At 35.7% G+C, this 23,020-nt stretch overlaps 3 protein-coding genes across 3 annotated transcripts; all 3 read right to left on the bottom strand.

The window, feature by feature from the left end:
- Positions 1-4,327: 4,327 nt before the first annotated feature.
- LOC111376706 lies at positions 4,328-7,869 on the bottom strand. Its single transcript, XM_022999679.1, has 2 exons — positions 7,672-7,869; positions 4,328-4,708 (listed from the first exon to the last, which is right to left on the bottom strand). Exons 1-2 carry the CDS (start codon positions 7,867-7,869, stop codon positions 4,328-4,330), a joined length of 579 nt encoding a protein of 192 aa, XP_022855447.1.
- A 10,432-nt stretch (positions 7,870-18,301) lies between these two features.
- On the bottom strand, positions 18,302-19,660 carry LOC111376705. Its single transcript, XM_022999678.1, has 2 exons — positions 19,351-19,660; positions 18,302-19,266 (listed from the first exon to the last, which is right to left on the bottom strand). The coding sequence occupies exons 1-2, from the start codon at positions 19,658-19,660 to the stop codon at positions 18,302-18,304; spliced, it is 1,275 nt and encodes a 424-aa protein (XP_022855446.1).
- A 48-nt stretch (positions 19,661-19,708) lies between these two features.
- LOC111376704 lies at positions 19,709-20,641 on the bottom strand. The gene is made up of 2 exons (XM_022999677.1): positions 20,478-20,641; positions 19,709-20,375 (listed from the first exon to the last, which is right to left on the bottom strand). The coding sequence occupies exons 1-2, from the start codon at positions 20,639-20,641 to the stop codon at positions 19,709-19,711; spliced, it is 831 nt and encodes a 276-aa protein (XP_022855445.1).
- Between the last annotated feature and the right edge of the window lie 2,379 nt (positions 20,642-23,020).

Below are 23,020 nucleotides of genomic sequence, written 5' to 3'. Positions count from 1 at the left end.
AACGCATTTTCAACAATTTCAAAACAAACACTCAAAACACAAAATTCAAAATGAATTCAAAACTCAAAACACAAAACTGAAACACAAAGAGAACACCCCCTAAATTTCTTTCTTTTTCTTTTTTCTTTTCTTTTTTTTTTTTTAGTTGAAATCCCAATCATGTTTTACTAAATTATATGTATATAAAATAATATGTATATCTAGGAAAATTAAAAAAAAAAAAAAAATTTATGTATTTTATTTGAATTTTGTATTTAACATGCTTTCATAACCATAAATCAAGTATACTCCTTTTATCAAGAGCCGACAAGAATATAGAGTTTTCATACTACTTGACCTTAAAATATTTGTTTTCCCAGAAGTTTGTGTCAGACCACTTCACTAAAATATCTCACATTTTTTACTTTTTCTATTTCCAGTACAATGAAAAAAAAATGATAAGTAAATAATAATGTTTTTATTTAGTGTTGGGAAAAAATCACCAAATGATGAGCAACATCGTAAAAGAAAAAAATGAACAGCAGGTTATAAAATGAAAAAATAGAATTAAACATACCTTGACAAATCATCGATGAGTACACGAAAATAAAAATAAAAAAACTTAGAAATTCTCCTCATAATATACAATTTTCCTTAAAAGCCAAATAAAACTAGAACAATCAACATATGCTAAAAACACCTGCGTACCACTTTTCAATCCAACTTCTTATGTCCAACTTTTTTTCTGTGCCTGAAATCACACATTGGTTGCGAACCAATTCCAATATGCATTATGTATATTTATGTTGGTTCTTGGGCTTATGGTCTTTCATTTCCTAATTCACTCCTTTCTTCCCAAGTCTTTGGCTATGGGAAATCCTTAACTCTCCCTTTGGAGTAGAGGTGTTGTTGAAAATTATAAACCCTAATTCTATTTCGCTAAGAGCAATCAATTTAAAAAAAGAAAAATAAACACTCAAGAACATATAGCATTTATAGAGGTTCAACTCGATGTTAAACTACATCATCTCCTTTTGTTGTGGCATGCTTGAACATTACTACGGTAAGCATCTCCCTAAAGTCATTTTCCCTTATTAGATGAAAAGTATTTTTCTTTAGTCTAATTTGAATCAATTACGACAATCTCCAACCCTCACTCAAATCTTTCAAATCACGGCATGCCTTAATACCGATCTTTGCACACCTAACCACTAACCCGTAGGTGTCACCATTCCTTGACGAATTGTATTAGATTTAGACATACACCAAACCCAAAAATCCTTAAACCCAACTTCACGATTAGACATCTTCATTTTCCAAGTTTCCATCTTCTTGCCATTATCCACAAACTTATTTGGTAATTCATGATCTTTTCCAATATTAGAAGATTTCTCTTGGTGCGACTCACATATGGAAGTTCTACTTGAAACTGTCTTCCATATTAGCTTGTACAAGTCATCAATTTTTTTTACTTTCATTGTCTTGCTATTTCATCAAACATCTTCATCTACATAATACTTGTACTGTTAACTTCAAATTTATGATATCAACCATCATAGCATTACGCTTGTCACATAATTTAAAATCCTAAAACCAATCTTTGTACATGCACATATAATAAGAACATCCAAAATTCAAGACTCAATTGGGTAAACCTAATCTAGAGGTCATCCCATCAAATTCATACTCAACCACATTCGTATCATATGAGATTTGTTTAGACTCTCCAAATTTTTTAACTTCAGAATAAGCGTTTCTTCAACCCTTGACAATTTTTCCTAACATGCCCCTACTTGTAGTACTAGTAACATTTCACATCTTACTTGGAAAGACATTTTTCACCTTGGTCATGCCTCATGTCAAACTTTGTTAAGGAACTCGATAACCATTTACAATACTACTTGGCTTTTTAATATTGGCCATCTCTAACAAAGCAATGGAGATCTCATTCTATGTTTTTTTCCAGCCAATAGCGTGGTCATCATCTCATATGACTTAAGCAAACAAGTATTACATCAACATTATTGCTTTATCATCATTATTAGCTCTTGTTTGATCCCCATTTCTGAGAAAAATGTACTTTGAAAAACTTTTTTTTGGAAAGCGTATTGTTAAAAAGTAAGATTTTTTTCGATTTACGTGCAAAATTATTTTATTGAAAAATATGTGGTTGGAAATGAGTTTTGAGAAAATAAATTACAAAAAAAGAAAAAAGAAAATAGGGCTCAAAGAAGGGCTTAATCTTAACATCAACATTTAACAACTTTATCATGCTTATTAAACTTATTCAGATGATCCTTAACATTAGCATCCTTATCCATGGTCAATTCATATAATTGGGGTTATAAATTGAAATAATCATTATCTGGCTAGATTCTAAATCGAGCACAAAAGGGCCACATCATTCACCCATGCATCACAAGACGAATATTCAAGCTTTGACGGCCAATGTGTGTTAGATTAAAAGAGTGCGTCTAGGGGTGGATCCTAGAACTTTTGGCGCACGGGTTAAAATTTAAAAGTTGATATAGTAAATTCATATACGAATTAAAGTCAAATTTTTTAAATTTGAAGTTGTTCCCAACGAGGTTTTGAAACATAAAATTTATCAACAGCAGAATCTATATCTATCTTTTGAGCAAGTTCTCGTTTAATGAAGAGTGTCATACAATCAACAAGAAAGTCATCCTCCTTTCAGTTACGAAGATCCGTCTTCACGTGTTTCATTGCTGAAAATGCTCGCTTCACCATAGAAATAGGTAAAGTCAGTACAAGACAAATCAATCGAGTAACCATAATATAAGACTCTGACCTACCACTCTCAGTTAACTGTCGACATATCTCAACAACTGTAGATACTTGAAATCGAGGTTCACTCTTCATATCTAGCTCAAAATGTCGCAACTCATATTCCAAAGTATAAATATCTTGCTTTGAAAAATCTTCAGGATAGAATTTTTCAACAAGTGTACAAATATCATGAATGCTAAATAATTCAAACAAATTTTTAGGACCCAAAACTGCACTGAGTGTGAGAAGTTAAACTAATGTATCATTAAATCCTGTATTTAATTCCATTTAGTACGAAATCTATTATTTCATTGAAACATCAAAGTGATAATGATAATGAGTTGTAATTTGATCACGAGAATGATAATGACCAATCTTCTACAAACTTTCTAGGTCACGTATCTTAATATCATGTTCTGAGCAAAACTTTTTTACTTCTTGAAGAAATTCTTCCCAATCATTATTTCTCATTTTTTTAAAGGAGTTTTGTTGTGGTAGAAACAAATCTCATAGCAGTCAAGATGTCTAAAAATTTCCTTTGCGGGGTCTGACAAAGAGTAACGGTTAATCTTATGATGTTATGCATTAAATACAAACTAAACACAAAATCAAAATTTTTCATATGTTTGTAAGTGCCACAAACTTTGTCTCGAGATCTTCCATTTGGACAATGGACATTGAGATTTTCAAATACCTTGCAAGTTGCATTTTACATATCTATCAAGCTCTTTATAGAGTTATTATGAGAACTCCAACGAGTTGCTCCTAATGTTGTAAATTACCAATCTGATTTGTTCCTCTTTCCGACTCTCACTCCCCAGGAGCTAACATATGCTCAATTTCATTTTTTGAGCAGATTGTATCTCTGTAATGCATTCAGGGGAAGAAGTGAAAATGTTGATAATATTGTCTAAATGAGAAAATAACTCCCAAATAACACTAACTTCTTTAGCTGCATAAACCAATACCAATTGTAATCGATGAGCAAAACAATAGACATAATACACATACGGATAATCTTTACAAAATAATGCCTGAAGTCCATTCCATGTGCCCTGGATATTACTACCACCATTATATCCTTGACCTCTCATTTTTGCCACCTGAAGTTCAAGTCGAGCAAGAACGCTTAAAATCTCTTTTTTTTTTATTTGATGATGCAGTGTCACTATCGCTTTTGATATCAAAGTAGCGTTCAATCAAAACACCTTGACGAATCACAAACCCTCAAAATAATGGTCATTTGTTCTCTCTTAGATGTATCTTGTGCTTTATCAACAAGAATACAAAAGTATCCATCCCCGATTTCTTCGCTAATCATCATTCTTACTCTATTCGCCATTATATGTAAGATTTCTTTTTGAATACTCGGAGTAATTTATTGAAATTTTTTTTGGAGCATTGTTCAAAACAACTTGATCAATTTCTGTATTCATTTCTGCCAATTTTTTTATCATTTCAAGAAAACTTCCGTGATTCAATGAAGATGGAGATTCGTCATGACCTCTGAAAGAACAACTTTGAAAAGCTAGCCATCGAGCTCTTCGAATTGAAGTCTTTAACGTAAATGACGTTTCTCAACTTCTGAATTCGATACGGTATGCATCACTTCATCAATATGTTGAGACGGTTTCATTAAATTTTTAGCTCTTCTCTCACACATATTATGATCCGATGATCGCAAATGCGTAAGAAACGCATATTTTAATCCATCATTAACCCTTTTCCATTGGTTATATTCAGAAGTTACCAGTGTCGAACAATTGGACGGATTCTCATCATTTCGAGAAAGATTAAAATAAAAACAATATGCCTTATTTGTTATAGGTGAATACTTTAGCCAAGAAAACTGGTTGAACCATTTTGCCTGAAAGCGATGAGACTGAGATTTTCCTTGTATCTTTGGATATTCAACATGTTTTGGTTGATAAGGCCCAGCCTTTAGATATGTTACTCTAATCTCATCTCATAGATAAAAAGGACATTCAAGTATTTTCTTTCTTTTTTTCTATTCCTGTTCAATACTAATTTTTGAGGATGAACGTTGTTTGATTTTTGGTGGAAGTAAAGGTTGATCTTTAGTTAATCCATTAGAAGAAGTGCTTTCGGTTGGTCGATCTACCCTTTGGAAGAAGGAAAACAAGTTCTAATTCTTCTTGAGAAGTGGTTGACCTTCCATTTTCAATTTCTTAAAATTGTAAGTAAAAGTAAAAAATAAAAATAAAAATCAATCAATAATATTGCTCTAACGTCAATCAAAATATAATTTATTAAGCTGATAAGGCAACAAAAATAATTCATTAGGCCAACAAGGTAATAACAACAATCATTAAGTCGACAAGGCAACATAGACAAATAGACGACAACATTCAATTCAATTTTTGCCGGCAATGCAATAAGTAGAGAGATGGAGACATTTACTTACTAGGGTGTATTGAAGTTTTTGCTTTTCCTACGTATATGTGGAATTAAGCTTGTTGACACTTGACAACTAAGCCTGTTGATAATGAAGAAGAATTCCGCATCAGAATTTAGAATGAACTTTCAGTCCACTCTTTTAATTCATATTGTAACTTAAGAAAAATAAGATCATCAAACGGAAATACATAAAATGATAAAATTTATTGCACTTATCTCCCACGTAATAGAAAACATTTATTAAAGTATTGAAATTGAATGTCTATGACTCCATGTAATATTTACTTGATATCGAGGGATAGAAATACTCATAGTAAAATATCTACAAGAAAAAAGAAATATTTTAGTTTACTATAAAGATAGAAACAACAAGCAGTAATTGAATAAACAAAACAATGACCAATGGGTCAACAAAAATCCCAACTAATATGAAATATCTACCTAGTACCTAATATGATGCAACAAATCGAAGAAAAAATTAAAAACATCGGCTACAATATTCAAAAATCACAGGAATCAAGATTTAACTTTTAAGCCGTCATCTCTTCTTAGTTCTTACAATGGTAATAACCAAATAAATAAATAAATAAATTACAAAACAAAGCCATTAAGCGAACATAGGTTTATAGTGGGTTTTACACCCCTGGAAAGATTGTGTCGATTGTCGAGGGATTAGGGATAGGTATTAATGTATTATAATGGGGTTTTCACACAACGGATCACTTGATAAGTAAAACACGAACCTCAACAAAGCCTTGAAATTGGACCTAATAATAACTTCCAATATAATAAATGATCGAGATACCCTTACAACAGTCTATGAATAGGACTATTGCACAATGTAAAAATGGTTAAAATATGATATCAATCTTTCACTCTTAAAAAAAAAAGCCTCGGATCCAAGAGAAAATTCAAGATCAGATTTCTTTAAATATTAAAAATTCTTCAAATAATAAAAATTCTTCAAATAATTTCTGTCCGAAATAACATCGAAAACTCCATCTTACTGTTGGTTATTGGATTTAATCATAACAATAGAAAACTAATTTTCGTTTGAAGATTAAAACAAGAAAGAATAAAGGATCTTAGATCACCTTGAAATCATTGGATATTTTAAAATCCTCATGCATAAATAGGAGATGATAACCTTGAAAGAGCTTTTAATAGCCTAGTCAATTACTTTGTCCCTTAGGTCTTCTCCATTGTGCCACTTTAGGTACCTCCCTCTTTGGGAAATGAAAATGTGGCTGACCCTAAAAACATATGAAAATGTGCTAGTAAAAGGCATATTCATTATATTCAATTAGGGTTTCATAATTGTACAAAATTTTTAGGACTTTACTGTAGTAGACCAATTAAGTCATGCACCTTTATTGAAGCTAAGAAAGGGACCTAACTGGATTCACGGGACTTAAGCTCCAATAGATGTTTCTAATTGGATCAATTATTGACTAATTGAGATATATTCATTAATCCTGACTCATTCTACAAAAACATTGAAATTGTACTCTCAAGTCGAGTAACAATTATAAAAGCAAATTATGATTCAATAACAATATCCTTCGATTATCGTTTCACAAGTCAACCCCATTTGACTGTCAATATGTTGAAGACAAAAAAATGACCATTTTGCCCTTCAACATGTATCAAACTCTAAGTTCCATTTTTATAAGGCAAATTCATTGTGATCAAATCACAATATATAGTACAACGAACTCATCATCGGACTATTGAGCTCAGGTTCAGTTGCCTATACAAAATACCTTAGAGTGACGATCATCTCATCTCAATAATTAATGGACTCCACTATCGCAAGTATATGATTTGTAATTATTTCGGCCTAATTCCCAATGCACCGAGATCAATCTTCTAATTAAGACTTCACTTTTTGGTACTTCAAAGAACTTGAACTAGCAATCAAAGGTACATAACTTGTTCAGGATTTAGGTCACTTGTTTGATGATCGAGTAGAATCTCATTCCGAGTGGTCACAAATGACTCGTCTATGTGATTCGTTCAATGTGCATGAAAAATGCATTATTGTTCTTATTTCAAAATCTAAATAATCTTAATAAGAACAATGCAATATTATCAACATAAAGCTCCAACTTTATGTACTAATTGTGAATGACATATTTTGATTACATTACGAATTGTGTCTCACTGTACCATAATGATCGAGTAAACAATTTGTGACATCCTTTATGATCACATAACTTTAGATAATCATTTCAAATTGAAACACACGAATAATCGAATGTCAATTCATAATGCCTTTTTACAAAATTCTACTCGAAAAGGGCATCAAACTAACAATCTCCCACTTGCCCTTTTAGAGTATATGTGACATTTTAAGAATACTCATCCCTCAAGATGCCCATTAAAAGCCTTAAATGGTAAGGTCTTAGTGAATAGATCCACAAGATTATCTGCTAATGCAATCTTGCTAATCGTCGCGTCTTCTCAATAAACAATCTCTCTAACAAGATGATATTTCCTCTCGATGTGCTTGCCACGATGATGACTCCTTGATTTTTTAGCATTGGCAACTGCTCCACTATTATTGCAACAAAGCATTATGGGTTCCATTACCAAAGGTACCACATCAAGGTCCAAAAGAAACTTCTTGAATCTTACAGCTTTTTTAATAGCTTTACAAATGGCTATATATTCTGCCTCCATGTGAAATCAGCAATACAAAATTACTTGATACTCCTCCCTTCCACAACTCTACATCCCAGTATAAATATTGAACCCGATACAGACTTTCTAGAGTTACGATCGGATTGAAAATTGGAATCAGTATATCCAATGGGATTCAGATCATGTCCTGAATAGACAAGCATATAATCTCTCATTTTCCAAAGGCACTTGAGTATATGCTTCACTGCTACCCAATGTTCTGGTCCTAGATTAAACTAGTAATGACTAACAATACTCACAGCATAACAACTACCCGATCTAGTTCAAAGCATAGCATACATGAGGCTTCCTAATCCGAAGTATAAGGAACCTTCTTCACATAATCTATCTCTATTGGAGTCATGGGAGAATGCTCCTTAGATAGATGAATTCTATATCTAAAATGAAGTTGTCCCTTTTTGTAATTTTGCATTGCTAATGTAGATAATATTTTGTCAATATATAAAGCTTGGGATAATGCTATCCTTTTGCTTTTCCTATCTCGTAAGATACGGATTCCCAAAATGTAACTAGTTTCTCACAAGTCCTTTATATCAAACTGCTATGACAACCATTTTTTTACAGATGACAATATCCCTACTTCATTTCCAATGAGTAGAATATCATCCACATAAAGAATCAAAAAACTAATTTCTTCCCTTGTATACGCTTGCAAACACAGGATTTATCCAGATTTTGGTCAAAACCATATGTCTTAATGGTTTGATCAAATCTTACATTCCAAGACTTGCACGCTTATTTGTGTCCATAAATTGACTTCTGCAACTTGCAAACTTTCCTTTTTATGGCCTTCTTTCACAAACTCTTCAGGTTATATTATGTTGATGGTCTGGTCAAGATGTTCATTTAAATTTTTTTTCTTAACATCCATTTGCCGAACCTCATTATCAAAATGAATAGCAGTGGATAACAAAACTCAAATAGATTTAAACATGGCAACTGGTGAGAAGGTTTCTTCATAGTCAATATGTTCTCTTTGGATAAAACCTTTGGCCACTAGCCTTGCTTTGAAGGTTTCAATCTTCCCATCTATACATATTTTCCTTTTATAGACCCACTTGCAGCCTATAGGTTTGACTCCTTTAGGAGCATCCACAAGATCCTAAACCTTGTTAGAATACATAGATTCCATATCTGAGTTCATGGTAGATTTTCATGATTCAAACTCTATATCATCTATTGCTTCCTTAAATAAAGTAGGATCTTCTTCTTACTCAGCAGAGATCACCTTATAGGACTTTCCATAGAGTAAGTATCTGGAAGGTGGTCTCACAACCTACTCATTATGAGTAATAGTTGAAGATACTTGAATGTCCAGTCTGACTAAAGGTTGTTCCTCTCTTTCCATTGGTTGGTCCTGCCCTTGGTTAGTACCAAACTTCTAACTATCCCCATTGTGAGGGGCATTTGGAAATGCAACAATGGGTACATCGTTCTCTTCTGCCTCTGGTTCTATTTCTCCATGAGGTTATGTGATGATCACTTGCTTACTTACCTCATCAGCAACCATTGGTTTTATAGGAGGTTCTAAGTTATTACTATTTGATTCTATATAAAAATTTAAAATCGGGCTGTTTGGACCATGTTCTAACACCTCTTCCAATAGAATCTTACTAGTAGACTTGTATTCTTCTATATACTTGTTCTCTTAGAAGGTTACATTTGTACAACCTTCTTATCTAAGGGAATATAGAAATAATAACATCTTGTTTCTTTTTTGATATCCTACAAAGAGACAAATCTCTGATCTAGATGGTACTAAATTCAATATGTAAATGGTTGTTTGTAGTACATATCCCTAAAAGGAAATAAGTAACGATGAATAGCTCATCATTGATCTTACCATATCTAAAAGAGTTCGATTTCTTCTTTTCGGGACATCAATCTGTTGAGGAGTCCTTGATGCACTCAGTTGGGATGATATCCCATTATCTGATAAGTAGATCTTAAATTCTCAGGATAGATATTCGCTACTTCGATTGGATTGAAAGACCTTCATACTCTTACCTAATTGTTTCCAACCTCCGTTTGAAACTCCAAGAATTTCTTCAAAGCTTCGAATTTGTGACACATAAGGTATATGTATCCGGATCTAGAGTAATCGTTTGTAAAGGTGATGAAGTACCTATATTCTCCTCTAGCCCAGTACTAATGGGTCCAAAAACATCAAAATGTACCAATTCCAAAACTTCTTCAACTCTTAGTCCCTTAACCTTGAAAAGCCTCTTAGTTATCTTTCTTTCTAGACAAGATTTACAAGTTGGTATGGATTTCACCTCTAACTCTTTTAAAGGTCCATCATTTACCAATCTTTGAATCCTATTTAGATTAATATGACCCAACCTAAGATGCCATAAGAGAGTTTTATTAGTACTAAACACATCTTTCTTTTTCTAGTAGTAGTAGTGTTATGTATAGAGCCAATCATAGGACTTAAGAAGTAGAGACTACTAACCATATGACCTGAACATATAACAAAATAACTCAACTTAATGACTGCCACACGTTTCATATAACGTGATTTAACCCCAAGTGTGCGGTGTCGCGTTTTGTAATATAGTGAAGAATTTAAAAGTGTCGAACCCACAGGAATTGATATTCAAATTCCACTGAGTATTATAATTGTTTCGATTTTCACTTTATTTAGACAAATCCAATTTTTAAATGATGTTTTTATGCTAATCTAATTTAAATGGAATAAAGAATGCAAGTAAAGTGAGACAAATTCTAAAAATCAAATCAAACTATGGATATCTAGGAATTGATTTCACCATATTATCAACATGTTCTCAACATCTATAGCCATTTCCATCGATTTTTTCCCAATTTATAAGCAAGAACCCTAATTTAATTCTATTCCCTCTCTCGAGTTCCAATAGAACCTGTCTTTATATTTTAACCCCAATATCTCTATTCCGAATTAAATACATAAAGATTATTAAAGCTCTTGGTTCTTGTGTATACCCCTCAAAGATTTGCACTTTCTCTCGAAACCTACAAATTTAGGTTATGTTGTTCCAGATCATGTCTAAATTTCCCTCTCTCGAGCATTAAATTTAAGGCATCGATTCATTCAATTGGTGATCAGGCAATTGAAAGCATTAAACACAAAACAACACAAATAAATCATGGAAAACTGAAAGAAATAACTATATTAGAATCAAATCATGTCTCAAATAGGCTACATCAACCCTAGATCTATGAATTTAGTTCATGCTTGAATCGATCAACATGCCAAAATATAAGATAAAGAACATGAGAAATAGTAAATAGGGGTTCAGAAAAACTGATTGAAGTCACTTGTTCTTCACCAATTGTTTGTCAATCTTGATGCAATTCAATTTTCTTGTCCTTGCCTCTTGAATAGATCTTCACTTTTGCACCCTTTTTTGCCCAAAGAGAATACCAGAAAAATGGCCCCCCTTAGGTTTTTTTTCTTCGTATTTATGTTATCTTGGAATTTTGGGTGGTTAGGAAACATCTTGGGCCGAGAAATATCCAAAAAATTGGGCTTTTGACGTTGCGAGGTTGGCGCCCTGGCGCCCATCTCTGGCGCCGTGATATAATTGTGTGCTATTCTGTTGCTTCTTTTCACGCTAGGCGCCATGGCGCCCAAGGCTGGCACCGTGGCGCCCAGCTTCCTACTGAATTTCTTCTTTTGTTGGGCACCATAGCGCCCAATTTAGACGCCGTGGCACCTAACAAGCCGCTCCTTTCTTGAATCGTTCATCTTCTAAGCTTCTTTTTCATTGCAAGCTTCTTTTCTTATCTCTAATTTATGACCACCATTTAGATTCATCACAAGCTCCCAATTATGGTGTTTTCTCAAATGTTGATTGAGTTACAAGACAACACGAACACACACATCAAAACGTTCAAAAGTGCTCAAGAACAAGCTAAACCTTGTGATTTAGAGGCGTATGTTTAATGAGTGAATTACACTCATCAAACTCCCCCAAACTTAGTTCTTTGCTTGTCCTCAAGCAAACACAACCAATAAATAATAATTACCAAGCAAAAACACAAATGCTGCTAAAGAATTCAAATGCATAATTTAGTTGAACATGTTTTTACTGCTCAACATTGAAATGTGAGATCGAGTTTATGAACTATTTCAAAGCTATTTTGCAAAAGGTAGCTCCTAACCCACCCATTTTAGATCATGTGCGTGTGTGTGTGAAGAATCTAATATAACGCCAGACATTCATATGTTGATTCAACTCCTACCCTCAGAAGTCAATTATCTCCTTTCTCCACTCGTGGGATTCACACAACCCCAAACTTTTTTTCTCTTCTCTTCCCAAGGTGTATCCTAAAGTTGAATTTCAATACTAGTTTCTTACATATCTAAAGTTTGGTTGGATTTTACTAATTGTAGTTCAACATATCGGTAAGTGTGGATTCTCTTATTTTTGACTGCTTCAACCTCCAATAATCAACCAAGTTACTAACCCTTTGCCAAAAGCCTACTCCTCTAAAACAGGTGTTCGAGGCTTAATCAAGCTTAAAAACAAATTTTTTTGTATTTATTCTTTAACTACTCTTTGAGCGGTCGTCTCCCCCTTAAGCTTTCTAGGTGACCCCTGTAGCGAGCTTTAGGTTGATGACTCCCAAGCCAGACGACTTTAGGGTATCAGGTTTTAGACCCTTACAGGCTTAATCACTCGAGTCATAAAGGCTACGAAGAGATGCTTTGCAATGAGCTTTTTAAGGTTGTCTTCATTGGGATTTTTTTTATATGTGCAATGCCCCTTATTAAATACCTATTCTTGAAAAATGGCCCTTAACTAAAAGTGTTTATTCAATTTTCATCCCATTGGTCTCAGACAGTCCACACAGAATTTGGCACACACGGAATCCACAACCACATCCATGCTTTCCTACAATAGTTTGCCCATCCAAACTATCCTAAGGTAGGTTAAGGGATGTAAATACTGTTATACAAGTAGTTGTTGGATTCAATTTCTAGGGTCATTACTTCAGCCTAAATCTAATTATGAATCAACTCACTCTTGTTCGCTGCTATATTCAATTCACGTGCATAAATGTCACAATAATCTGCAAGGGTAAGTAACACTTTAATTCAAACAACTGACTCATCCATAATCCACAATGGATCCACATTCCAAATATATTCATCATTGCTAACAATGTTATCCAACTTACACAAGCATGCGAAATAAAATAATGCAAATTTTTTTTCACACAAAGCAAATTAACACGCACAACATACTTGGAACACTAATGCAGCACAATAAAAGCAGTAAAGAAAATGCTCGACACAACTAACAACTAAGTGAAAGTAAGACCCCCCCTAAAACTTAAACAACACATTGTCCTCAATGTGAAATTGAAAGAAAGAGAAGAGAAATACCTCGAGGAAGACATCAACTGTCTTCATCGCCATAAGGTAGAGCGGGAAGGTGTGAATGAGGTGGAAACGATGGCGATGGAGGGAAGGTGAGCTCGAGGTATACAGATACCATGACTGCCATGCAAGCATTTTAATACTTAAACTAGTCAAAGATGGTGGATTGTAGATGATTCATTTGTACTTGCATGCCATCCTGTCATCGGGTCATGCGCAAATCCATGGCTTCAAGACGTTGAAGGATGTCCCCCGTAGTATCAGAAGGTTGTGGAGGCGGTGGTGTAGGTGGGGATGGACGAGATGACTGAGAAGAGTTAGGCACGTCCCGATGTCCCACACGCCTATCACGGAGTTCCCGTGTAAATGGTTGTTTCCAGTGTAACACTTCATCAGTTTCTCGCACGGGAACAGCCCTGTGTATGCAAAGGTCATGGATGAAAGAGGGGTGACCCAAACTGCATGTAGCTGGCCTGGCTAAGACGCGAAGAATGCTATTTTGAATGACTCTGTCAACATCAATAGGATACCCCTTCTAAATAACAAAATTCAGTAAAGGTCGTTCCTTGGTGACCTCGCTGGTGTTACTACTGGGGATCATGTTAGCTGATATGAAGTGGTCCTAAATTTTACAGTTAGGTATTAGACCAGAGGCAGGAAAGTGAGTTACATCACTAGCTGATCTTTTCAATTCAGTATCGAGGCGAGCTATAGTGCGAATTATCTCATCGGGATTGACCCCCTCATCGCACATTCGGGAATAGTCATCACTGGGTATATCCCGCGTGTGGTAGAACTTATTAATTGAAGCACTGTCAAACTTGGTTCAAAAACCCCGGACAAAAACTTTGAAGTTCTCGTGTTCATTGGTATTGGCGTAAAATTCTTTCACCAAAGGAACGGATGCAGCTGTAGGTTGCTTGGTAAACTTCTCCCATCCCAAACTGTATATTTCATTAGGCAGAAAATTTTCAAGGCCCCTCTCAGGAATGAAATTTCGATGTATCACACTTTTTTTATAGCGTTCCTCTACTTCGAGACTAATGAATCATCTTCGATCAAACACTGTAGTAGATGAAGAGGCAGTGACCTTGGATTTCTTTTTAGGAGGTGTGGTGTAAGTGTTCTTCCCAATATCACGCGAAGTCAACTGGCCACCTAAACCAATTCAATGAATTTGCCTTAGTAAATGAAGTATGTCCAAAGTAGACACGAAAATCTTAATGAAACAATATATCGAACATGTGGTAGGCGGCTAGAATAATCAGGTACAAAGCCTAATGCAAGCCATCAAAAATATTCCAAGAATAGCGCAAAAGAAGTATTTGGTGAAATGTATCAAACACATTGTGGTCAAGACAATAAATCAATAATTAGGAAAATCCAAGCCCATAGAAATTTGCAAAGTCTTCTAACATAGATCCCAAAATTTACAAAGAACTTCAAAGAGGCAAAAGAACAAACACATTGTATGCATACAACAAAATAATTTCGAAGAAAAAAACAAAAATCCACACAATCTTTACCAAAGCACAATCCAACAAAGAAAAATGAGAATGTGACGTAGCCCCAAACAATATTACTAGAAGTTCAAATTAAGCTAAATGATGTAAAATTGCATTTTAAAAGAACGAACCTTCTTTCAAGAACTAGTCAATAACCCTTCAACTCTAATGAAAGTAGTGGGTATGGCTTGTTATAGATGTGAATGTGTGTAAAGGTGTGGTAGTATGAGAGAATTAGGTGTGTGCAAGTGTGGGGAGGGAGAGGGAGAGACTGGAGAGAGTAAAAGAATAAAAGGGTTTGGGGGTAGGGAGATAAAAAAGAAAGAGGGACTGTGTTTCTTTAAAACAAAGGGTTGGGCGCCGTGGCATAGAAACTGGGGGTCACGACACCTGACTCGCTATTAAATTTTTTTTTTATAAGAATTGGCGCTGCAGTGCCCAATATGGGCGCCACGACGCCATTTATTCTGAAAAGATAGTAAATTCAAATTTTATTGGGCGCTGCAAAACCATTTATTCCGAAAAGGCAGTAAATTCAAAATTTATTATTATTATTATTATTATTATTATTATTATTATTATTATTATTATTATACCTCCAACATACTCCCTTCCCATGTTGACTAGAGTGTCAATGCAACCATTTTTGAGCAAATTTCTACAAAAACGAAAAGAAAGTGAAATTATTAAAGTTACCACGAAAGAAAAGGAAATGTCAAACTAAAGAAAGGAAATTTAGGGATAGAACTGGGTTGCCTTCCAAGAAGCGCTTCTTTTACGTCTTTAACTGGACGTGATATGGTTTTAATGTGGTTCTTCAAGGGTAATGTCTTCCACATCTCGATTTTCCTCTCCATAGTAATGCTTGAGGCGTTGTCCATTTGCCTAAAAAATAGACCCATCCTTGTTCACTAACTCCACTGCACCATACGGGAGTACCTTACGAATTACAAATGGTCCCGACCACCGGGATTTAAGCTTGCCCGGAAAGATTTTCAATCGAGAATTTAATAGAAGAACTCATTCTCCTGCCTTAAATTCTCTCCTCAGGATTCTCTTGTCATACCACATTTTTGTCCGTTCCATGTATATTTTCGCATTTTCATATGCACCATTCCGAAACTTCTCTAATTCATCAAGCTGCAACGAGCGTTGTGAACTGGCCGATTTCATGCCCAAATTCAACTTTTTCATAGCCCAATAAGCTTTATGTTCCAATTCCACCAATAGGTGACAAGCTTTCCCAAATACTAAATGGTAAGGTGACAATCCAATTGGTGTTTTGACGGCGATTCGATATGCCCAAAGAGCGTCATCTAGTTTGAGAGACCAGTCATTCCGGCTAGTATTTACTGTTTTTTCTAAAATCTGTTTAATCTCACTATTAGATACTTCTGCTTGCCCATTTGATTGTGGGTAGTAACTAAGTGCCAATTTGTGCTTGACATCATATTTAGTTAAAAGGGAGTTGAACAGCTTGTTATAGAAATGTGTACCTTCATCACTTACAATTGCCCTAGGCGTGCCAAACCGAGTGAAAATATTTTTTTGTAGAAACCTCAAAACCACCTTTGCATTATTTGTTGGTGTGGCAATGGCTTCAACCCATTTAGATACATAGTCTACTGCAAGCAGAATGTATACCAAAAGAAGGTGGAAACAGACCTATGAAGTCTATACCCCACACATCAAATAACTCCACCTCAAGCATATATTAGTTAATGACAGTTCATGATACCGTGAAATGTTTCCAGTACGCTGACAACGGTTACATGTCTTTACAAAAGCATAGCAGTCCTTGAACAGATTTGGCCAATAAAAATCAGATTGCAATACTTTAGCAGTTATCCATGTAGGACCAGAGTGACCTCCATAAGGGGATGAATGGCAATGCTGCATGATTGATTGTGTTTCTTCCACAGGGACACAACGCCTGATATTCTGTCAGCACACCGCTTGAACAATATTGGGTCATCCCACAGATATGACTTGACATCATGTAAGAATTTCTTCTTTTGATGGAAGGTCAAGTCAAGAGGCAATTTTTCGAAAACCAAATAATTGACAAAATTAGCATACCATGGGATCCTTGTTGATACAGCTTGCAAGATATCGTCAGGAAAAATTTCTCGAATTTGACTGTCATCCACCGTTTTCTCATTCTCTAACCGTGAGAGATGGTCTGCAATGACGTTCTCACTGCCTTTTTTATCCCGAAATTTTACGTCGAATTCCTGCAGTAGTAATATCCATCGAATTAGGCGTGGCTTGGTATCCTTTTTTTCAAAGAGATATCGGACTGCAGCATGGTCTGTGTAAATGATCACTTTGGTACCAATGAGGTAGGATCTAAATTTGTCACATACAAACACTACTGCTAGCATTTCCTTCTCTGTTGTGGTGTAATTGAGTTGAGCTCCATTAGGGGTTTTACTAGCATAGTAGATTGCCCGAAAAACTTTATCACACCTTACCCAAAACCGCCCCTACTGCGTAGTCATTAGCATCACACATAACCTCAAATGGTTGATCCCAATTTGACACTACCATCACTGGAGCAGTTACCAATTTTGCCTTTATGGTTTCAAATGCCCTTAGGTAGTCGTCATCAAATGCAAATATTGTGTCCTTCTCCAAAAGGTTGCATAGGGGTTTAGCTATTTTTGAAAAGTCTTTGATGAACCTCCTGTAGAATCCAGCATGCCCCAAGAAACTTTGAATGCCTTTAACATTTGTGGGTGGTGGTATCTTTGTAATTGTATCAATTTTCGCCCTATCAACTTCAAGTCCCCTCACTGAAACATGGTGGCCTAGCACAATTCCTTTTTGTACCATGAAGTGGCACTTTTCCCAACTAAGAACCAAGTTCTTTTCTTCACAGCGGTGTAACACCAAGGAGGGATTGTGAAAGCAGTTGTCAAAAGAAGTACCAAACATCGAAAAGTCATCCATAAATACCTCCATAATGTCCTCAACCATGTCCGCAAAGATCGCCATCATGCATTTTTGAAAGGTGGCCGGTGCATTGCATAACCTGAATGGCATCCGTCTGTAGGCAAAAGTTCCATAAGGACATGTAAAGGTTGTCTTTTCATGATCTTCTAGCGCTATAGCAATTTGACTGTAGCCCAAATACCCGTCAAGAAAACAATAGTAAGAATAACCCACTAATCTGTCCAACATTTGATCAATGAAAGAGAGTGGGAAATGATCCTTTCTAGTTGCCTTGTTCAGCTTCCTATAGTCAATGCACTCTCTAGTAAATTACTGTTCTAGTTGGAATTAGCTCATTGTTGTTGTTCTTAACTACTATCATCCCTCCTTTTTTTGGTACCACCTACACTAGGCTGACCCATTCACTGATTGAAATGGCGAATATGATCCCTGCCTTCAATAGCTTTAGTATCTCAGCTCGAACCACTTCTTTCATTACTGGGTTTAATCTTCTCTAATGTTCAATGGACGACTTGTAGGAATCTTCCATGAGGATTTTATGCATGCAAATTGTAGGACTTATCCCCTTGATGTCAGCTATCGATCAGCCCAAAGTGGCCTTGTGATCCCTCAACACTTTTAATAATCTGTCCTCTTCATCCCTGGTGAGTGATGAAGAAATGATCACTGGAAATGCAGAATTGTCCCCCAAAAATGCATAGCGGAGGTGATCTGGTAATTGCTTCAGTTCAATCTTACTGCTTTCACTGCTTTCTTTATCATCTGATTTCTTTGATTTCTGAATATCTTCACACTGTGACAAGTTGTTTTGAACTGGTGTAGACTCTAGAGCCAATATGCAATCAATCAGGTCTTTGCTCCCTGCATATTCTCCAGAAGAGCTGATGTCATCCTTTGTTGAACTAAACATCATACACTGCTCTAAGGGATCCTCAATATATAATTTCTCATCGATCACAGTAGAATCAATGAAGTCAATCCTGTGGCATGTGTCAGTGTCGTCCGAGTACTTCATTGCTTGGTAGATGTTGAACCTCACCTCTTCTTGATTCACTCTCAATGTCAAATATCCTCCTTGCACATCAATTAATGGTCTTCGAGTTGCTAAAAATGGCCTACATAAAATCAGTGGGATTTCTTGATCTTCTTCCATATCCAACACCACAAAATCAGCTGGGAAGATGAATTTGTCGACCTTTACTAACACGTCTTCAATAACACCTCGTGGGTAAGTGAGGGACCTATCAGCCAGTTGCAGAGTCATTGTTGTTGGCTTGACTTCCCCGAAGCCTAACTTCTTGAATACTGATAATGGCATTAGGTTGACGCTTGCTCCTAGATCATAAAGGGCCTTTTCAAAGGAAGAGCTTCCAATGGTGCATGGAATAGTGAAACTGCCCGGATCTTTTCTCTTCTGAGGAAGTTTCTTTTGAAGGATAGCGCTGCATTTTTCTGTTAATTTTGCTGTTTCATATTCCTCCAATTTTCGCTTTTTTGACATCACCTCCTTCATAAACTTTGCGTAATTTCGCATTTGTTCCAAAGCATCTGCAAAATGAATATTAATGTGAATTTTCTTGAAAATTTCTAAAAATTTTGCAAATTGATCATCAAATTTTTTCTTTTGAAAACACTGTGGAAATGGAAGTGGTTGTGTGAGAATTGGTGGGTTGTCAGGGAAAGATATGGAGTAAGGTTTGTGAGCCTTATTTGTTCCTTTAGCCTGCTTTTCTTGCTCTTTTACTACTTGTTCTTTCTCCTTATCAGGTGTGAGGTTGCTATTTTCGGTGGGTTCACTTTTTCCAACTTGATTGTCACTCTTTAATACAACGACCTTACAATGCTCCTTTGGGTTGACTTCTGTATCACTTGGAAATTTTCCTTGTTTCTGAGACTTCATTGAGGTAGCCAACTGACCAATTTGCACTTTAAGATTCTTCATTGTGACTCCCATGTTGGACACATGTGTTTCAATATTATCCAACCATAATTATTCTTTGTTGAAGCGTGATCTTGTCGCATAAATGAATGTCCCAAGGATGTCTTCCAAGGATGGTTTCCCTTCAGAATTCTGAGTGTTGAATCCGGGTGAAGGTTGAAGTGTGTTTCTATTGTTGCCATATGACAAGTTTTCGTGATTCCTCAGCCTTGGATGATAGTGATTAGCTTGGTAGCTTCTTCTTTGATTGTAGTTTCTACTGTTGACATATTGGGCCTGCTCGTTTGCAACCTTTGTCTGTTGGTGTGATGAAGAAGTACTCATGACTGAATCTACCTTCTGTTGATTTCCCTGAGTAGTAAGCGTGACTATCTGATTTGTGAGTGATGCAACCTGAGCTGCTAGTGCTGTGATGGGATCCATTTCATGAAGTCCTACCACTTTCTTTACGCCCGATCTCTCACTTGGCCATTGGTAACTGTTGGTGGCTATGTCATCCAATAAAGCATATGCAGCTTCTGTTGTTTTAGCCATTAGAATGCCTCCCGCAGCTGCATCCACCATAGTCCTTGTCTGCCCATTTAGCCCATTATAAAATATCTCAATTTGCACCCATTTCTGGAACCCATGTTGATGACATCTCCTAAGCAAGTCTTTAAATCTTTCCCAGGCTTTATAAAATGGCTCGAAGTCGAGTTGTTTGAATTGGCTAATCTCACTGCGAAGTTAAGCTGATTTAGAAGGTGGAAAGTACTTGGTGAGAAATTTCTGAGCCAAATCATCCCAAGTTGTAATTGAGCCATACGGTAGTGACTAGAACCAAGCCGTTGCTTTATCCCTTAAAGAGAAAGAGAATAGGTGAAGTCTGATTGCATCTTCAGTAACCCCATTCATCTTCACCTTGTCACAAATTTCCAAAAAGGATCTAAGATGAGCATTTGGGCCATTCATTGTAACACCCCCAAACTGATTCTGATGCACCATATGTATCAGTCCTGGCTTCAATTCAAAGTTGTTTACAGCAATTGCTGGGCGTGCAATGCTGGAATAATTGTCATTGACAACGGGCCTTAAGTAGTCCCGAATAGTTGGTTATTCTCATTAGCTGCTCTTGCTTCCTGTTCCGCTATTGCTTCCCATTCGTTTCTTTGTATGCCTCTTGGAATGCGAAATGTGCGTTCTGGTTCAGGATCAACAGGTAGTAGGTCCAGATTTTTCGCCCTTCGCATAAACAGCTGAAAATAAACACAACGAATCTATTAGGGATAGACACAAAATGGAAAAAAAATTAAAATAAAAATAAAAATTACGATCAAAATAAAAATCTTAATTAAAATGAACATTGATTGGTAATAATATCGATTGAATTCGAATGAATCAATCCTTGACAACGGCGTCAAAAACTTGCCACACGTTTTATATAACGTAATTTAACCACAAGTGTACGGTGTCAAGTTTTGTAATATAGTGAAGAATTTAAAAGTGTCGAACCCATAGGGATTGATATTCAAATTCCACTGAGTATTGTAATTGTTTCAATTTTCACTTTATTTAGACAAATCCAATTTTTAAATGATGTTTTTATGCTAATCTAATTTAAATGGAATAAAGAATGCAAGTAAAGTTAGACAATTTCTAAAAATCAAATCAAACTATGGATATCTAGGGATTGATTTCACCATATTATCAACATGTTCTCAACCTCTATAGCCATTTTCATCGAATTTTTCCCAATTTATAAGCAAGAACCCTAATTTAATTCTATTTCCTCTCTTGAGTGCCAATATAACCTATCTTTATATTTTAACCCCAATATCTCTATTTCGAATTAAATACATAAAGATTATTAAAGCTCTTGGTTCTTGTGTATACCCCTCAAAGATTTGCACTTTCTCTCGAAACCTACAAATTTAGGTTATGTTGTTCCAGATCATGTCTAAATTTCCCTCTCTCGAGCATTAAATTTAAGGCATCGATTCATTCAATTGGTGATCAGGCAATTGAAAGCATTAAGCACAAAACAACACAAATAAATCATGGAAAACTGAAAGAAATAACTGTATTAGAATCAAATCATGTCTCAAATAGGCTACATCAACCCTCGATCTATGAATTTAGTTCATGCTTGAATCGATCAATATGCCAAAATACAAGATAAAAAACATGAAAAATAGTAAATAGGGGTTTAGAAAAACTGATTGAAGCCGTTTGTTCTTCTCCAATCGTTCTTCAATCTTGATGCAATTTAATTTTCTTGTCCTTGCCTCTTGAATGGATCTTCACTTTTGCACCATTTTTTGCCCAAAGAGAATACCAGAAAAAAGTAACACCCCCCTTTGGTTTTTTTCTTGGTATTTATGTTATCTTCGAATTTTGGGTGGTTAGGAAACATCTTGGGCCGAGAAATATCCAAAAAATTGGGCTTTTCGACGTTGCGAGGTTCGGCGTCGTGGCGCCCATCGCCAGCTATTCTGCTGCTTCTTTTCACGCTAAGCGCCATGGCACCCAAGGCTGGCGCCGTGCCGCCCAGCTTCCTGCTGAATTTCTCCTTTTATTGGGCATCGTAGCATCCAATTTAGACGCCGTGGCACCTAACAAGCTGCTCCTTGCTTGAATTGTTCATTTTCTAAGCTTCTTTTTCATTGCAATCTTCTTTTCTGATCTCTAAGTTATGACCACCATTTAGATTCATCACAAGCTCCCAATTATGGTGTTTTCTCGAATGTTGATTGAGCTGCAAGACAATACGAATACACTCACCAAAACGTTCAAAAGTGCTCAAGAACAAGTTAAAACCCGTGATTTAGAGGCGTATGTTTAATGAGTGAATTACACTCATCAATGACCACCATGGAATGGGTAAAATGTACCAAATAACCAACACAATATAAAAGTACAACGGAAACCAAGTTTCGTGTAAGTTTGGGAACATAATAACATTCATCCAAAATTAAATGTCTACGATTTTCAAAATATAAAGTAAATGTGCCAACAGCTTTGGTAGACACTACTGTTCCTTCATGTAAGTTCAGGAACATAATAATAGTCATTCAAAATTATATGTGTATGATTTTCAAAATATAAAGTAAAAGTGCCAACAGTTTTGGCAGACATTACTGATCATGTGCCAACTCTAAGAGTGTACTTCCCTTTACTAAAGTGCTTGGTTTTCTGAAACCCCTACAAAGAATTGCAAACATGATTAGTAGCTCTAGAATCTACGATCCAGGTATTAGTAGAATCAACCACTAAGCATGACTCAATAAATAGGGTGCTGCTTTTACCTTGCTTCCTCTTAGCTAGGTGATCTGGGTAATTCCTCTTCCAATGATTCTTTTTGTCCATAAGAGAAACAATTTCCTT

The sequence above is a fragment of the Olea europaea genome, unplaced genomic scaffold (genome assembly GCF_002742605.1).
Source record: "Olea europaea var. sylvestris unplaced genomic scaffold, O_europaea_v1 scaffold1553, whole genome shotgun sequence".
Lineage (NCBI taxonomy): Eukaryota > Viridiplantae > Streptophyta > Magnoliopsida > Lamiales > Oleaceae > Olea > Olea europaea.
Note: the sequence above shows the minus strand (reverse complement) of the source record. Positions and strands in the feature narration are given on the sequence as shown.